Raw genomic sequence first — 19,647 nt, 5'->3', positions numbered from 1 at the left:
ATAGTAACTTGAGAGAAGAACCTTTTTATTCATTAAGTTAAAAGTAGGTTGCTCAAATCATGGAATTACCTAATAAATGTATAGTCAACAATATATTATCAATGAGGATAAAATATAATAGATACATACCTTAACATCCCTTTCAGACTATAAAGAATAAAGGGTCATTAGCTACAAAAGTTTTCCATTCAACTGAAAATATCTAAGGACACTGAGTTGGACCAAAGCATAGAAGATTCAATTTTTCTAATGAAAACCAGGGTTTGAAAAGCCCCCAAAAGAAGGACAAACAAACATGGATAACAGGGCAGCTGGTGAGAATTCAGACCAGAAGAAGGAATAAAAAGCTAATATTTTCAAAGAAAATGTTTACAACTTTTGTTGGATTTTGTTTTGCCGTTTTTGACTATGGGAATATCGAGCAGCAAATAAAAATAACTAGGAGGAAGTTGAAGGAGAAAGATATTGATATTCGTATGAATGAGCTATATTTGCAAAGAGAAAGTGGAAATGTAGATACTGCAAACACTCAAGAGATCCTGAAAAAATCCTATAGAAAAGTCAGTTTAGAGGAAAGGGATTATATTTGGGTGTTCTCTGCTTTGTTTAGAACTGCACATAATTTATGTTGTCTAAAATTAGGGTACATCTAATGAAACTTTGAGGAGTATCATTTGCACTGTATGTCCCAAGGATGTTAAACTGTGAACTGTCAAGGTTGAGACTGCATAAAGGGAGAGCTTAATGACACTTTCCAAAGTGTTTTGGACGTCTATTCTAACTCTGGGAATGAAGGATCACTGAAACATGAGGTGCATGGAGGACTAACAGGAAGTTATGTCCAGAGGTGCCAAAGCAGGAGACTGTACCTTACCCAGACTTAGATCCAGCTGCTGAAATCCATACAAGTCTGATGAGGGTCTGGAAGAAGGTCTGATCAGCACTGTGACACTTGGGATCCTTAACAGAGAACAAATAGTGGCCACCCTGACTAATAAGGTTTCAAGTATGCTGTTGGAGAGCTGCCAGTGACTGCAAATGGAGCAATAGTTCAGCCTAAAACAGGGCTCAATTTCTTTTTAATTGCTTCTGGCATTCCTAAATATAAAATTCATTGCCAATTTTAGGCTGAGGGTTTTTCATTTTGAGTACTGTCTAATAACAATATTTTATTTGGGAATGCAGAAGGGTCCAACATGTGACCTATGCAGGCTCAATTAAGGAGCCAGTGCTGGCCACAGTTCTATAATAGTCTGTAATTGCTATGTGCTGAATTTGATGATAAAGTGCCAAAATAAAAGAAACATATATTAAAATGAGCTCTCCATGTGTCCAAGTCAGCTAAACACATTCTTTTAGACCTGTTTGCAAAAGGAGTGTTAGCCAAGCTGCATTAGCCAACCCCTTTGCAAATGATAGAATATGGAGATAATCCTTTCCCAAAACTACATGGTTGAATGGAAACAAAGGGAAGACTTTGTGTTCCATTTCCTCTTAGACTGCTCATAAAATAGTACAAAACCCATATTGTCTTAATTCTGGAAAACGAATAGCTGGAAATTGCATTATTACATGAAGTTTTTTACATCCTGTTTATTAAAGTGTTCAGAATTTAAGGAAAATCTTGTGGGACATTTTAATGCAGAAAGAAGTCAGAATATTGCTAATAGTAAAATTATGCTTGGTGTTGTCACTAATTGAGAGCTCTAGGATAATGTGTCAGGTTTGAAAATGTAATTTTAGTATTAGCTAACTGTAAATCCTGTGATATAAGAACATAGTTTGGAAAAGGCTGTGTCATGTGATCAAATTTTCTCTACTAGGGGTATCCACTTCCTAGCATCCCTATTTATTAAGCTTTTTTCTACAAGTATACCCTTTCAAATGCATTGCATCTTCATGTCGGAAACTCCAAAACATTGTAGGTATCTTCCTAAGACTGGGGAACCTGCGAACTCTCTACCAATGCTCAACAAACTTGATAGTTTGTTTCCCCTGTTCTTAGGGAAGATGTCAAGGGTACCAATTTCATTATGCACCTATGGCTTAAGGGAATATTTAATTTGCTACATATATCAAAACCTTTTGAGTCTGGAATGTTTTCAGTTTGTATACATATGTTTCTGTATACACATATATATGTATGTATAGTAATAAAATTCTGGCAAAAATCCAGAAGCTGTAGTTTCAGTCTTCCACCTCCTTGCTTCATTGAACAGTCTGAGACTGGAACACAGTGCCACGAAGGAAGCTTTAGGAAAGTTTAAAAGTTGGTTAATAACCCCTGCAGCAGACAGAACAAGGCTTGGTTTAGCACCCTTTATCAAATGGAGTGATCATGCAGCATGACTGGCTCTGAGTGGAAATGCTGATCTCACCCCAGTCCAATCCATGTGACCATCTGTTTGCTTTTTGTCCCCTTTTTTCAGCAAAATGACATCCGGTGCTGTGAGAATCATTAATTTCTTCTTAAAGAGATGATTACTCCAGCTAAGAACAATCTCTCCCTGCCCTGAAGCCCATTAAGTGACCATGGAAGGCAAAGACACTTTCCTCCTCTTGGCAGTAAGAGGCTCAGCAGTCCCAGTCAGGCAGCTGATATATTACCAGGATCATAGACTGATTGATGTTCTCATTCAAGGAGCCTGGAACTCACTCACTTGATAAATGAATGGTATCCCAAACCAGCCCTTCCTCCTTCTCACTGCTGTGATTGTCAAACAGCTTTAAAGCTTTTCTTTGGCTTAAGAAGCTAAACAGGGTCATGCTTCTTAGGGAAAGGTTTAACAAAGGGCTTTGCCCTGGGTGAAGGAGAGATAGGTTTCCTTTGATGTTTAGCAGCTGGCACTTTCCAGGTGGCTAAACTTCAAAGGCAAGTGTTAGGATCTTCCTCCAACCTGGTTCATCAGTTCTTTGTAGATAGCTAGGCTCATTTAATGTTTCACTTTACTTGGAATGCTAAATTGGAAGCCATAAACTCCAGATGGCCTTTTAAATATGTACCATCCTTCTACCTGAAAGGGGCCTGGCTGCCTGCAGAGCATTGATGAGGCAGGTGGCACCCCGTTCTGAGCAGAAAGAATGTACTCACAGCTCTGACCTCCTGTGATCCCAGTAAGTCATGTTACTCCAGTTTCTCCTTAATCTCTCCTCCTGTGAAGCTTGCATGTTGGTATTTCCCTGTCTGACAGGACTGCTGTGAGGCTGCATTTTCTGGAATGCAAAAACAAGTTTGAGATCATCAGTCAGTATACATAGCCAGGTTATCACCTGCTATAAAAAAGCTGCCCCCAGATGGTCTGCCTCCCCTAAGGACAGTGACAAGAGGTAGTAGCTGCAGCTACTAGTTAAGAGTTGGTAATCCAGTTTGCTAAAGGATTTTTGAGCAAGAAAAGAGTCAAATGCTGCTCATCTGGATTTTTTTGAACCCCGATCCAACAAAGTTGTTAAATGACAATTACAATGTCTCTATTATCTTTGTTAGCAAAGAATACAGGCTGGATTTTGCTGTAGCAAATAATAGCAATTTTCTATTTCCCTGAAACTGAAGTTTTTCTGATTGGTGAACCAGCTGGTACTTTCAGGCCCAACACTGAGAGTGATATTACTCAAGTCTGGGTTTGAAGGTGAACCTGGAGTTAACATGATGTTAACAGGGATTTTAGCAGGGAGGTGTACTTCTCCCTGCTATGAGAGTTATGGGCTAAGTCTTTGTATCTCCTTGTCTAAAAAAACTCTCAGGGATTCTCCTGGCTTTTGAGGACCCCTTGTTTGATAGTGTCCACAATCACAGTCCCTTTGACAGACAGAAAGTAAGTTTGGCTCACCAATGTTTTGATCTCATGTAACTCTCCAACTCTCTTTTTTTTTCCTCTTTTTTTTTTTTTACGAAACCTACATACAATAAAGAGCTGCAATTGCAGGTCTTATCTTCCTGAAACATTCAGAAATTCTATTAATTAACATAAACATTCCTTCGTTAGCCAAAACGCAAGGCATAGGTTTTTTATGCAGTCTAACTGCTCAGGAAGTGCAGTTTGTCTTCTGCTTCATGTTGTCAGTCTCCATAATGTTCATTCCTTTTCTGAAGCCATCCATAAATGTTAAGTCATAATTGATATCAACATTTGATAATACCAAATTACATTTGATGATACAAAAGTGAAAACAAGTTTTCCAGGCACCCACTTCACATTCTGCTATAATCTAATGATGAAGCTTATGATGCGACATTTGTAAGATGTTTGTCTCTAAGCAAATAACATTCATAACTTGTCTTTTCAAAAGAGATACACAGGAAACTAGAACACAATGGTAGCAAACTCATTACTGTTACAGCTGAGTCAAAAATAATCGCAGAAATTTCCTCAGTTTACAGCACTTGACTGAATTAATTCTATTTTTTCTTAAATCTTAATAATAAATCACTGAGTCTTAATCATGTTTATTCTGCCACAGAAAAGTGATTTCAGAAATGTCTGTTGTCTCCTTCCGTTAGCATCCTGTGTTCTGTAGTCTACATTCTCTTTTTATAGGTGACTGTGCAATTTACTCAGGGATATGTAATAGCCTTTGCAGAATTGAAACTAAAGAGTTATACAACCTGCTAAATATGTCAAAGATGAAATATGTTGGATAATTAACTAGCTATTGTTAGATACTGAAATTTTCTATCTTTCACTGATTTAATAAAAAGCAAAACTTCTGAAGACTTAATACCCAAAGTAATAATGTGATATGAAAGAAACAATGTAATGTAAGAGGTGCTTGAGATAAAAGCGTATTTATAAGAGAATGTATAAAGAAGTGATTAAAAAAATCAATCCTACCCATAATATTATTGGATACATCTTCCATTATAACTTACTATGTTTTAAAAACTCATGCAATCTGTATGAAAAACTTGGCTTAAAGTAATTTTGACATGTATGTGTATTTAAATGCAGTTTTCCTATTTGAATTCTCTTTCCAGCTGAGGTTTACCCAAAAATGTATCACACATGCTTTTTTCTGGTGACTTACATGGCACCACTGTGTCTTATGGTGTTGGCCTATTTGCAAATATTTCGAAAGCTGTGGTGTCGCCAGGTAAGTCACTTAACACTAGCTTTATTTGTTTGCTGCTGTGACTATGCTCAGATTCCTATGTACAACCTTGTCATCTATATGCTCCATGTTGTCACTCAGGACTTGGACTTTTACAGCACTGAGACCAGGTTCAGTCACACTCCTGGCTTACAGCCACCTTGGATAGACACTGAGATGCATTAAAAAATGAAGGCAATCAGGCTGAATGTAGACTTCTTGCCCATGTCTATGAAGGACTTAGAGGGAGAGAAAGAGAGAAAAAGGCAACAGAGATTTATTATAGGAAGAAGAAAGATCTTTTGCATTGTATCTGAAATGCTTACCAAAATAGCTTAGGTGACCTCATTTATACTGCTACAATCTCCTGTAGCAAAAAAAAACTAAGCAAAACTTAGGTTTGGCCTTCTCATTTTCTAGTAGTCTGTACAATTTTTTATTTTTCATTCTACAAAATCTCAGGCTCAAACAGGTCCAACTTGAACAAAAGTTAGACTAGAAAGCCCAACTGTCACAAAACTGTGGGACTGGACTTGCCTGATATGAAGCTGGATGATATTGGTAGCAGTTGATGTGAATTATTGACAAATAATTGGCATGGTTTCTTATGTGAACATCTGTTTTATAAGTTTCAGATTAAAAATTCAGGAAAGAAAATGGGAATACTAAACAAAACAAAACAAAAAAAAAAAAAACAAAGCAAGCAAGCACAGAAAGAACATTTGAATTGAAGTGGAAAAAGTGATGTGAATGTTTTCAGAAAGGTTTTTCCCCCTCCAGCAATTTGAAGTGCTGCTTGCTAGAGAACGCTTTTTTTTGGGGTGTGAATTAGGAAGAAGTTCTTCAGTGTGAAGGTGGTGAGGCACTGCAACACGTTGCCCAGCAAAGTTGTGGATGCCCAGTACCTGGCATTGTTCAAGGCCAGGTTGGATGGGGCTTTAAGCAACCTGGTTTAGCGGGAGGTGGCCTTGCCCATGGCAAGTGGATTGGAACTTAATGATCTTTAAGGTTCCTTCAAACCCAAACCACTCTATGATTCTATGACTCTTCACTAAAAGAAAGGCTTTGCTCAGTCTGAAAATTAAATTCAGTCTAACAAGGCTCTAAATGATCTGCATTACTAAGTAGTTATCTGTCCTGTAGCAACCAATTCTCCATATTCCCTCTTAACCTTCTGTTTGGTACTTTCTTTACTATCTACGTATTCTCTCAAACTGTCCATGAAATTAATGCAAAGCAGTTGTAACCTGCACATAGCTTAAAAACGCTGGTTCAGATTCAGAGCAGAAGCTGAATGACTGGAAACCAACCTGTTTTGTTGGGTTGGTTCTCCCCCCACCCCTATTGATTAGCTGGCCTATTTTTTCTTCACAGTATTTCTTCTCCATGTACATCTCACATGCTCACAAAGTTCAGATGATCCCTTATTTTTTTGGTGGCAAAAAGACAAATACTGCTACAGGCTTAGCGCTATCAACGATACAAAATTACAGATATCTCTTTTCTTAGCATAAATGATAGCACTATGGGTAAGAGGCTGCACCAAGTGAAATTAAAACCACTGCATATCTATAATCAACTGTGACTTGTCTGCAGACAGGCATTTTCCTAAGTGCAACAGGTGTGCCATAATCAGTCATGTAGATCAAATGAATGCAGTGTTATAAACTTATTATTTGATAATAGTTCCAATTAAGAAATCATGCTGTTTTCCAGAACTTCAATTAAATATAGTAATCCTATTGCAAGGTACAATAAGCATCCCAGACATATGTGACAGAAAAAACACAGCAAACAGTAGATGGTTTCTATACCTTACTTTTGTCCTAGAGGTTGTTTCTGAAAACTGAGTGTGTTGTGCATGCAGATTTTCACATGACTGAAGGTAAGGTAGATTCACAAGCTATCCTTACCGTATTTTGTGCAATAACTCTTGAAATTACTGACTGTGTCTTTCAAACAGACCTTTGACTATAAGCTTTGCAATCTTTGAATTAATGTTTAACCTTTGTGAAGACAAGATCATGCCACAAATACCAAGCATTCTGAGTAGTTTATTTTAATTATTAGCAAGGAAGTAGTGACTTAGCAGGCTATGATCTCTTGTGGATTTTAAGGAGATTAAAAGTAACTTCTGAGCAAATAAATAGAACTGAAAGGACTTATGATGAAAGTGTTGATACATAATTTCTATTTTTGAGTCCATACTGTATGCTTCAATTTACTGATGTCCAAAGGCATTGATGCAACAGCCCATTCATATTAATAACTAGGAACCCTACCTATTTTCATTTTGGCAGCTGAAATATGCCCTTCCAATCTTTGCAAGTTATTACATTTGGAGAAATTTCCTCTGGTTATAAACCCCTTGATAAGAATTTGAGGGGATAGAAGAAAGATGCATAGGAAAATAACTGCAATTTCTAGTACATGTTTGGATACAGTTAGTAGGCTTTTAGTGAATTATTGGAAATACACAAATTCTCCTCAATTATCTCTATAACTGATTCATTACTGAAAAGCAAATATATGTATTTTGTTGACACATGTATGCTTATACATACATAATGATAGAACTATAGAATCATTTATGTTGCAAAAGACCCTTAAGATCATCAAGTCCAGCCATGTCCCTAGGTACCATATCTACATGTCTTTTAAATATCTCCAGGAAATGTGACTCAACCACTTCCCTGGGCAGCCTCTTCCAATGCTTGACAACGCTTTCCATGAAGAGATTTTTTTCCTAATATCAAATCTAAACCTCCCCTTTTGCAACTTGACACCTTTTCCTCTCATCCTATGTATGTAATACATGTATGTGTGTTTACATAAATGCACATTTGTAAATATTTCTGTATACATGCACACACACTTCTGAAGTGTTATGATATGCTTCTTCCAATCTTCCAGGATTCCCCTGTATTCATCACTGTATATACATTCAGGTTTGAAGAGCTGTGCATAGAGATCCGTTCTTCAGCTGTGATTTCTTTAGCTGCTTCATTGTCATTTAAATTGCATATTTGGAAGTTTAGTGGCACTTAAGAGTATGTAGGCTTTAAATCCTTGTTTTGGACTGCTAAAAAGCTGTTTAGTACTTAAGTTAGCAGCATATTAATTGGGTAAACTACTCTGCCATACGACAAAATATTTAATGTAGAACTTCATAGCACCATACTTGCAGCAATACAGCTGGTACAATAATCTGAAGGCACAGGCAATGCAAGATATTTGCAAATGCAAGTAAAGAAAATTTTAGTATCTATATATTTGGTATTGCTATATTTGCTTTAAAACATATTTTTATGCAGTCCTTCAGGTGTGTCTGAAATTGGGTTTGTTTCTTGCAACTAAATCAATTAATTTAATAAAAGGACCCTGCTTCTGCCTGCAATCTTAAGTTTTATATGTCAACATGTCTATTTTTCTTGTTATAGCTATCCACAGTGCTACTTTTTCACACTGTCCCTTATTTTTTCTTTCTTAGATCCCAGGAACCTCTTCTGTTGTTCAGAAAAAGTGGAAGCCTCTACAGTCCTCAGCACAGCCCCGAGGGCTGGGACAATCAACAAAGTCAAAGATTAGTGCTGTGGCAGCTGAAATAAAACAGATTCGTGCAAGAAGGAAAACAGCGCGCATGCTTATGGTTGTCCTCCTGGTTTTTGCACTTTGCTATCTACCAATTAGCATCCTCAATGTCCTGAAAAGGTAAAATTTATCCCAAAATGTAAACACTTGGTAAATCTTTCTCTCTAAAAACAATCCTCTGTTAAGAGATTCCTGTTATTCTGGCAGATACTTCTAAAGGATAAATTTATTTATTTCATGATAAGCATACAGTTGCAAGGAAAAAAGAAAATTTGACCTATCCATATTACTTGTCTTAACCCTTATTAGCAAGCTCTTCCTTATGAAAATTATCAAGCCTATCTCCTCATTAAAACCTCTCATTTACATGGGATTGCAGCTTGTTTTCTGTAAATGCACCCATGGAAGTGTATTTACTTAAAGCAATAGCTGAAGGTCAGCAGGAGAGTGTAGCGTTGTGATTTGCTCTGAGGACTATGAAATGCTGGGTTTGAACACACATCATGTACAATTTTGAGACCTTAGGCTAACCCTTCAGTTTGCCTGGAATTTATTTTTTTACCCTTTTCTCTCCTGTTTATTTGAGACAAAATTGCGTACACTCTTGTTTTTTTGTATGGGCCCTGACAGGGCAAGGTTTTGTTGTAGTTATATCTCATGAGCCCTCTGGAACACCAATAAATAATGACATATAGCAGAAAATTTGAATATCCTAAAAAATAACCAGCCTTTTATTGGTGCTTGAGGAGCATTTTAATTTTTACGGAATAGTTTCAAATCGGATATGAAGGCTTAAATACATCCTGCTCAGTCCTGGTAGTTCCTGAGTCACAATTTGAGTACTTTTCGTTCTCAAGTCCCTTGGTAGGCAATGTGGAGAAAAAAAGTATTTCCAGAAGGCAGTTCAGGCCACCTACAGTCTGAACCATAGAGGAACTACACAGGCTGCCTTGACTACAATGGCAGAGTAGGTCCACAGTTAGATTTTCACTTACATGGCAAAAGTTAGGTGTAAGGAATCTAGGCAAAACAGATTTCTTTGGGCAGAAGCTGCAATTATGGCCTCAGTTCTGGGGCCAGTTTAGTGCCTTTTGAATTCCAGAGCTCTTGTTTATTGGAGAGTGGGCCTGGAGCTGAGAACCTCAATGACATGAGTAGGTCAAAAGCAACTTTCACTATCTTTTCTTGACTTACCTGAAACAAGCTGACTTTGGTTACCTAGCAGACAAGTCATGCATCTGCACCACTGCAAAGTGAAGTACTGATGGTTTCTGTTGTGCTAAACCACCAAGACAGGTGGCTGAGGGATGGGGACTTTATCAAGAAACCAAGCACTTGTCAGCTTTTCTGTGATACTGCAAACAAATCATCAGAGATAAAATTGAGCTAGAACATGCCAAAGTTTATGTGATTTCTAATTTTGCCGTCTTTCAGGTTTGCTTTCCTTTTTCTGTAGGGTTTTGGGGATGTTTAATCATGCCGATGACAGAGAAACTGTATACGCCTGGTTCACGTTCTCACACTGGCTTGTGTATGCAAACAGTGCAGCCAATCCTATTATTTATAACTTCCTCAGTGGTAAGTTACAGTTACTTAGAATTCAAGTTTAATGTATAGTTTGAAGGTAATGAGCCATAGCAAATAAGATTAATGACTGTGTAACATCAGCCCAGCTCCTCCTGTGGGAGCTAGATCTTCTTCTTGGAGCAAGTTGCCTGAAGTATCCCATTACCTTCTGGCTATCTACCTATAACTAAACTAAACTGTGCCAGGGCCTCAGTCCAAGTGCTTGAATTTGATTGTCCATGCCATTAATTTGGTAGAGAAGTCCCTGGCATTACTTTGGTCTGAAACAACTGCCATTCTCCTAAACACTCACTGGATACTGTCTGGGAGGTAGCACAGGCCAGGGACTGTCTCCAGTTGGCATTTTATACACAGGTATTGGGATTTGGAGTCTGTGAGTCTTTAATGGTACTCACATGACCAGACTGTGCCGACTAGGTTCAAGGCCAAAGAGCTAGCTAAGGTGCTGTTTACTTATCAGTATAGATTTATCTTAGCTTGTATTTGTCTTATTTGCCTATGGACAGCAGAATCAGAACTTAAACTGGTGGTATTACAGCTAAATAAAGGGAGGCAAAAGTCTATTGATGCTCACTGTAGATTTGCCCATATAGTTTTTTTGTGGTGTGTAGTGTGAGGATGATCTGAACAACATACTCTGATCCCCAAAAGCAGATTAATAGGCTGTTGAACACTTTGAATCTCCTCCTAAAAGGTATTCAAGATAAAATACAAATTAGCTATGACCTCTCATTTCACATGTCAGGTCATTTAAGCCTATGATTGCTCAATTACCTGTTTTTCTTAGATATGTTATTAATCAACAGACTATCCATGACATGACTTCATAAATCATTCTAATTTGTCCATTCTGTCTAGCTAAGAATAATTTAGGCTTCATACCACATCTCATGTATCTTCTTAAAAAGGTTATATGTTTTTTGTCTTTCTTCAAGATGATGAAATTGTGATTTCCTAGTCTGCATTAGAAGACCATCTGGGTATTTTGGGTTAATTTTTCTTTAGATAGCTGCTTTTTTCTAATCTATAAAGTTTGATTAAACACTGTTTATGGTACATTTTTTCATGAGTCTTTTCTGTGGTTGACAGGGAAATTTAGAGAAGAATTTAAAGCAGCATTTTCTTGTTGCATCTTTGGCATTCGCAGTCACCATGATGAACGGCTCACCAGAGGTCATGCCAGTACAGAGAGTCGGAAATCCCTGACCACCCAGATCAGCAATTTTGACAACGTTTCAAAACTTTCAGAACATGTTGTATTGACCAACATAAACACGCTTCCAGTAAATGGTACTGCCCCTATTACCTACTGTTAGTACACTTGTCCCTGTTTCTTTTGGTGCTGTGGAAGTAAAATTTAATTGTGCAGACAACACTATTTGAATCTGAGCACAGTGCAATGAAACAAGGGTGTTTACAACTAAGAACTGACTGTAAGAAAAGTAACTTACAAGAAATATTTTATAGAATATACTATAACTTCAGTTAATATATTGATGACACAAAATTTCATCTCATTTATTTCAAAACATGAGTCGCAATTGGGGAGGGTGTAAGGTAATAATATTTTATATAAATACTTTATTTGGATTCCTACTTCCTTTAGACTCCTAAGTAAATAAAGAACAGGTGCCTGAAAGTATGAAAATCATTATCCTTGGAGTTGCAATGTGTTTATAAACAACTATATTCTACTCAGAGATAGTTCTCTAAGCTGTGGTATATTTTATAACAAATACCTGAACGTCCTTGACTATTTCAAATGATATGCTTACCATGCATTCTGGTGTAAGTTGAGCTGATTAAATAGGAAATTCACATTCATTTATTTTCTCACATTTTCTATTCTTTTCCATTGGGGGGAGGGGGAATTGGAGGGGGAGAGAACTATTGTGTGTATTCAGGAACAGCTGGGGAGATACTCTTGATTTTTCTCCCATAGAGGTTGATAAATAAATGAACACAGCCTGAAATGAAAAGCAGAAATTGTCCAAGCTTTCCCAAATCTGGGTAAACATTTAAATGATTGTGCAATTCCGTAGCTTTGTGAATAGATGGAAAATTACATAATTTATTATTTGATTTGTCTCATTACATTATATGTTGTATCCCAGTAGAAATTTGCAAGGGACTTCAAGTACAGGATTCATTCCTCCTCTTCTAGGGATGTGAATGTTTGTTATCTAGAAGTTATTTCAGATACTGTAGGCTTGGACTATATAAGCTACATATGGATAACAGAGAAAGGTCAGCTAACCTGCTCCTAAATGCATATCTAAAAATAATTAAATAAATTACCTCTGAAGAAGTCTATTCTTTGCACTTACTATAAAAGGAATGTTTGGTTTTTTCCCCTTAATTCAGCTTGCTCTTCTCCAGTAGTGTTTCTATTCTTACATATATGGCACAGGCAAGGTTACAGGCACGAAACACAGATGATAGTGTGGCTGTAGATTATGTTTTACTCTATATCTATTATCTGTCATCATTTTTTTATCCACTGCTTGTCCTATGCTCTTGGTGGAGGGGTTGGACTAGGTGATCTCTAAAAGTTGTTTCCAGTCCAAACTATTCTGTGATTTTATGGCTGACTACAGGAAGCTGTAGTGCTCTGCTGGTCACAGTGGCATCTGGATAAGGAACCATGGGGCAATTTACTAATTAATGCATATTAAATAAGTAGTAGAACAAATTACAAAATTTAAAAGTAAGAAGATTAAGGTTTATGCATCAGGAATCCCCTTAGACTTCACTTAAAATTTCCATTTGCAGTTTGGAACATATTCTGCCAGATCATTTTGTTAATCAATCATCACCTGCATACTAGGCAGAGAGTGGCAATCACAGGATGAGCCAGTCAGCTACCTGATACAAACATCATGTTAAAATCTCTGTTTTTTCTTACAGGAATCCCAGCTGCAATTAGCCCAATGAAATCAGTGGAACTACAGCTCCACATACCAGGGATGAACATGACTTCAAATTTAGATGAAGCTGTGAAGGTTTCAGCAGAAGACACTGGCAACACAGAGAATGAGTGGGACAAATTTGTCCCTAGCATAACTAAACTTACCTCGATGGAGTTACAGCAAGGATGACTTTGCCTCAATAAACGTAAGACTGCCAGAGACTGACACATGGTTTTAGCTGTATTGCAGACTACTATTGGACAAAGGGATTCCTTCAAAACAACTGCCTCTCCTATTTCTTCTCAGTCTTACAGAAACCTACTTACCTCAGTATGAGCTAAAGAACATGTCTTTACAAGCCTTTTTAGAGTTTGCATTGTATCATACTTTGTAAATACTGTAGATATTTATTTTTATATATTTTAGATGCTGTGGAATGTTCTAAAATGTCTTATATAAAGAACTCTAAGTATTTGAAAGAAGTCTCAAACATTTATTTATATCCTGTTTCTATGAATGAGTGACTTATTTACAAGGAATGCTTACTTATGCACTAGTGATATTCTGGAATTATTTTGCACTTCTTTTTCTGCTAATTCACTTGTAAATTATGCATTCATTATAGAAGTTTCACTTCAGATTGATTTGGGGAGATTGAAAGTTACTTTTTCTAAGCACAGACATGCTTCTAAGGTATGAACTCAAAGTGCTGCAGGTCACACATGTTTTCATAAAATTACACTAAAAAGCCACTGTTTTTTTTCTTCAGAATTCAGTGCCTAAAAAATAATTACTTAAATAAAACTTAAGGTGCTATAAGCTCAAAATTCCTACTCAGGCCAATAGGAATAACAAGTGTCAGCACCCCTGAAAGACAGGACATTTTAACATCGGTAGCTCATTTTAGTCCGTAATGTCTGCAAGTGTTGCTCCAGAGGTGACTGAGGATCTTTAAAATATAAAACACTGGCTATCTTGCTTAATTTCATGATTTCTCTCTCAGATGCCATTTAATACTAATAATACAAAGAGTTAAGAGATTTCTATGCTTAGAAAATGTTGACTTTTCAACTATTCAAATAAAATGTTTCTCTCTGTAGATTGAGTACTCACCCATATTCTGTTTGTGGAATAAGCACAGTGTTCGGGGGCTCCCTACCATGCATTGTAATTTTTCTTCTTAAAGAATGAAGATGGTGAATCACTGGAGAGTTAGTCTACTAGGAGAACATGGCCTATTGGTTAGGAAAAGTCTAATGTGTAAAAACCTGAGCTACAATCTCCTTCTGGCACTATTCTTGCATTTCAGCTCAAATTTTTCAAAAGGAAGGCTGAGCTGGAAGGGAGGACTTGTTTTTCACTAAAAAGCATTTGACATAGAAAGAAGACAGTCTCATGCATTCAAATGTTTCTGAAAAGCCAGTTGTTCATAAAGAAGGTGTTATTTGATTAACCTATGTAAATATTTTTTCTAGGTTTTGCTTTGACCTAATGTCATGTGTTGTACTGTCTATTATGACAGCTATAGTTTTATGAAGTGCTTAATCACTTTATGCTTTAGCCTTCTCAAACAGCTGTTTTACTTCCCATTGTTCCAATTACTCCTAGTTTACACTGGTGTAAAGTGAGAGAAAAAAAACAGCCATTTGTTTATATATTAAAGTTTTCTATTAAAAGAGAAAAAAGAGAATATTCTTTCTATTAAAAAGAATAAAGAGAAATACATAAACAGAAAGAATGTGTAAGCAACAAATATAAAATCATAGGAATTCCTATATTCCTATGTGTAAGCTTTATTTTTTACTGTAGCTATTATGCCATTATTTCAAGGAATTGTTTTACTATGTCTCTTTTAAGAAAACAGTAGGATTTGATTTCATAGTGATTGCAGTTCCTTTACCACTAGGAGGCTATTTTTGCTTTTCAGCCACAGAAAATGTAATATTCTTAAACTGTGTGAAACAAGATATAATTTTTCTATATCATTTGAAATGGTTGGATAAAGAGCTGCTGAATTAAAACATTAAAGAAATGGGAGACAGGAATTTGAAAAGTCCTCTATTTTTTCTTCTTATATAAGTAAGAAAAAGTAAAAAAAGTTAATCTAATTGCCAAATAACTATCAATAATTGTTCAATTGTGCCATAAAATATTGCCTCAACTCATTGCTGAAAAATGTCAGTTATGTCAAAATTCTGGAAACGTGTACTTTCTTATCAGAGAATGTATTTTTAGCTTTTCCTTGAAGAGAGAGCAACATTGTAGAAAGTAAATGGTTAGATAAATCTTTGCCAGTAAAGAAGGGGAGTATGTGTACTTTTTAAACATAAAATGTTATGGATGGCTGTGAAAAACCAGCAACATTCAGCCTTGTCAGGTGTATTGCCCAGATCCCTGTGAGATAATAAAGGTTGGAAGGGTACAGTGTCTTTATAACTTGGGCGAGGTAATAAAGAGCTAGAATAGCAATTTTAATCACACTCATGGGAAAACTGTAAGTAGCATCTTTCTAAAGGAGGGGGTTGAATACCCCATGTCAACACAAATTGTGTTCTTTTTGCTGCTGCCTTAATGCCACTGGGATAAATTGTGTTAGTTCACACCACCACTAAAGTTCATTGGCAGGTTTTGGCTCCTGCAGGTCTCCTGTGACATATTAGAAATGGAGGTTCTGGCCATATTTTTCTCTTTTGTAAGAGAAAATTTTTCTTTTGTTCTCTTTGTTATTTTCACTTAGATCTCCAAACGTAAAATATTCCAAAATTCCTAGGAAGATTTTTTAGCTATAGCTAACTTAACAGTACTGCTTGTGTGGAGAATGTGAATAAAATATGAAACATTCATTGACAAATTATTCTGGGCTTTATTCTGGCCAGGCTCTTCTTTAGTAAATAGCTCATCTTTCCGACAAAACTGATACTATCAGAGTTTATCTAAGGTTTGAAATTCTAAGGATAGGTAGAAAGTGTGATTCTGCTTGGTTGTAGCATTATTAGACAATCACAAAATATTTTTTTATATCTCTTCCAACAGATACAAATTGTTGTGCCACCATCATTCTGGTGTTTTGTCTCTCAACATATATCACAGACTTGGAGGTCTGATATCCTGACCTCTTTCTCCTTTCCTGTTGTCACTGTAGTAACAGTAACGAGATAAACTCGTACCCTGCAGTCACAATGACTGCAAGACAATTTCTCCCCTCTCCATCTCAAAAAAGGCATTTTTTGCCCTTTTTCATCTCAGCTCCATAGAGGGCACTATCTCATTCTCACATATTAGCAAAATTGGTGCATGTCATTAACCTGGAGAGTGCTTTATAGGAAGGGGAGGACACTAAATATTAACTCATCCGTCACTCTAAGATTCATTGCATGTTGCAGTAGATTTAGGCCAAGGCAAATTTAGCCTTAAAACCTAAAATTCATCTCACGGTTAAAATTATATACATCTCACAAGCTATTCCTTTTACATGACAATAAGTTTTTTCTCTGCCTGTTGGATATATTGGATTAGTCTTTTTTTTTTTTTTTAACATACTTTTGGGAAAAAAAAAGACACATATTTGCAATGCTGGCATTAAGAGTTTAATTAAATAATAGAATAAATTAACTAAATAAAACTGTGAGTTAAAAATAAAAATATAAAAAAAATATTCAAGACTGAATTTTGCTGAGGCAACCAAAATTAAGCAAAAAAATACCAAGAAGAACAGGATTTCACCCACTACATCTCTATTTCTGCTAACTACACCGTAAATTTTATGTGATCTTTATGTTTTAAGTATTCAAGGACCAATCCAATTAAAATGTTGTGCATGGGATAAGCAATTTGTGAAAATAAAATTAAGGAGTAGCATGGATTAGGCAATAGGGATCTGTTATTTCCTTGTCCTTCTGGTGCAAAGCAGAGAGTGTCCAGCAAGGTCAGCAGGCATATAATAGTATGCTTTATAGTTTAGTTTTTATTTAGTACCCAAGTCAGGTGCTGACTTTTGTGTGGCAAACTGGTTTTGGTGTATTTTACTGAAACTCCTGAAGTTAAACCCATAGTACAGTATGGGTCTAGATTGTAGACTAGTTATTTGTTCCTCTGGTCTGCTGTCCATCATGCTCTATAGTTCCTTTCTCTCCTTAACAGATCACGATCCTACTCCACATCTGAAATGAAAACAAATTCCCTTCTCAAATGCATTAAGAAATATTTGCAGAAGATCTACAGACATAGCAAAAGGCATTTTATGGAGAGATTACAGGCAGCAGCCAAAGACTTGCTTTGTTAGTTTCTCCAGAAACCAAGTGGGAGCTGAATGCAAAGGGAGAACCAGACACTGTAAGAAATGCCAAAGAGCCAGGTCTTATCTGCACGTGGTCCAGCTTAGCGTTTGAGGCAACAGGGAAAATATTAGCAAAGGGTGCAGGGATGGCAGCGAGGGAAGCTCTGGGCGGTGGGAGGTGGCTTCATCCACGGTTCCTGACAGAAAGAGGTGTGCAGAGACAGATGCGGTATCGACCCCCGGAGGCTGGCAGCCTGTGGCCCGGCTCCTACCGCGGCGGGCCCCCGTGGGGACGCAGCCGGGCCGGCGGGCGGGGCGCTGTCCCTGCTGCGGGTGCTGAAGGGGTGGTGCCGCACCGGCACCTGCTGCCAGCTGCCCAGCGCGGAGCTGCAGCCGCCGCGGCTGGCCATGGCCACTGCCACGCTCCTCTGCCTAGGTAAGTGCCGCGGGAGGCGGGGGGGGGGGGGGAGACACTGCAGCCCTGGCCTCGCCAGGAGACTTAGTTCGCCCTCCGCTCTCCTTACAGCTCCATCCATTCCCCTTTCCCCTCGGGAGCCTCAAGGCGGAGTTGAGCAGGTGCCTGTCGGGGGTTCACACCAGTGTGCGACGTCCGGGCCCCGCGGCTGGGTGCAGATCTTCAGTCTGGCTCTGGGCAGCGTGCCTGAAGCGGGAGGGACAGCAGGGGAGGAGGGCAGGCAGTGAGAAGTTGAACTGCTGAGGAGACCCACAAATGGGATTCTTGCTTTAAATAACAGCCACTTGTTTGACAAGTGGAAAGCGTTTAGTGCTAGCACCACTTAACAGAGGGCTCCTGGCATGTCCCTTTGGGTCTGAATGGAGAAAAAGGGAAAATGAATAAAGCTCGTGCAGAAGGGTTTGATGGAAAAGAATACAACCAGACAAGTATATTTCAATTTATTTTCGTACACTTTCCCCTCTATACATGGTATGTGTGCTGCTTCTCTTTTTAACACTCTGCTACTATAAACTCATATTCCTCTGTTAAAAACATCCTTTAAGCATTGTTAGAATAAAGCTGTCCGTTTTCGCTTTTCAACTCTGTTCAAACTTCATTCAACTACAGTTTACCTTTCTCTTTCAAAGCTAGCTATCTTGCAGCTCTCGCCATTGGGTAGAAACCACAGCTTGGTTCCCATTATTCATTATTATCTGCCAGATAATAATTCTGCACTCATGAGAGAGAAACTGTAATCCCTCCATTTTTCAGTTCCCAATCTGCAAAATTAAATGGCTAAAATGTCCTTTTTTCCCTCTTTTCACTTTAGACATTTTTCAGGATGGAGAATTTTACACCTATCCAGTGAATCAATTGGCACCTCTACAGAAACACAGACACCTGTAGAAATCTAAATTTATGTGTTTTTGTGTCAAAACAGATGTCTCTAAAAGTTCTGTTACAAACTAGTTCTTTGATGCCCACCCATAACATGTTATTAGGTCTAGAGAAGCCAGCTTCAGTCACCGATTCTGCCACTTGGCCCTTTATTTTGCAAAAGCATCTGCTCCTTTTTGTGAGCAGTTTCCAGGGGGGGTTGAAATAAACAGAGTCTGAAATAATCCTCACAAAGGAGCATCAGGTGCTCACTGACTGCTCAGCCAGTCCTACTTTGACTATTCATTTTCAGCCACTGTTTCCCAAAAGCTGTCTTGAAAGGAGGGAGACACCACAGAATCTTTGTGCTGTGGATCCTAACCACATCTTCCATTGTGCTAGTACCTACAAAATTGGCAGATTGTTAACCAGCAAAATCCCTTAAATCTTCCTGAATTTTAATTTTGTATTGCCTTTTCACCCACAAGGTATTTAGCAACTTTTTTTCTTTATCATTCAAATAAACGGTAATTTCACAAGTAGAAAGAACTTTTGGAGACAGTGACGGGACTGAAATGTTGTCAAAGTGAGCCAAAAATTGTCCCTATGGATACGCCAGCTGCACAGTCCTCAATGTCAAGTGACAGGAGCTGTTTCTATGGATCAGTCTCTCAGGCTGACTGACAGATGCGCCCTAGGACAGTGTTTCAGGCTGGAAATCACTGAAACAACAACCAACCCTGAATAAACCTGAGGACTGGCAGAAAAATGCACAACTGAGGAAGGATTAGCATCAGCTACAGTAAGCATACATGGCCTCTTGTGTGTCTGATAGGCACACGAGATACTGTGTCAGTTATAAAGTA

General features: G+C 37.8%; 1 protein-coding gene across 1 annotated transcript in view; it reads left to right on the top strand.

The window, feature by feature from the left end:
• Positions 1 to 14,263, top strand: part of HCRTR2 (hypocretin receptor 2) — a 34,425-nt gene extending 20,162 nt beyond the window's left edge. Inside the window, exons 4-8 of the mRNA XM_061354938.1 lie at positions 4,973 to 5,088; positions 8,576 to 8,796; positions 10,133 to 10,254; positions 11,353 to 11,553; positions 13,171 to 14,263. Coding sequence (XP_061210922.1) covers positions 4,973 to 5,088; positions 8,576 to 8,796; positions 10,133 to 10,254; positions 11,353 to 11,553; positions 13,171 to 13,361 — 851 coding nt within the window. The 3' untranslated portion in view covers positions 13,362 to 14,263. The remainder of the gene's footprint in view (positions 1 to 4,972; positions 5,089 to 8,575; positions 8,797 to 10,132; positions 10,255 to 11,352; positions 11,554 to 13,170) is intronic.
• The last annotated feature ends 5,384 nt before the right edge of the window (positions 14,264 to 19,647 follow it).

This window comes from Neopsephotus bourkii, unplaced genomic scaffold, assembly GCF_033783945.1.
Source record: "Neopsephotus bourkii isolate Nb327-2 ecotype Australia unplaced genomic scaffold, CSIRO-AGI_Nbou_v1 NB_756, whole genome shotgun sequence".
In the NCBI taxonomy this organism is placed as follows: Eukaryota; Metazoa; Chordata; class Aves; order Psittaciformes; family Psittacidae; genus Neopsephotus; species Neopsephotus bourkii.
Note: the sequence above shows the minus strand (reverse complement) of the source record. Positions and strands in the feature narration are given on the sequence as shown.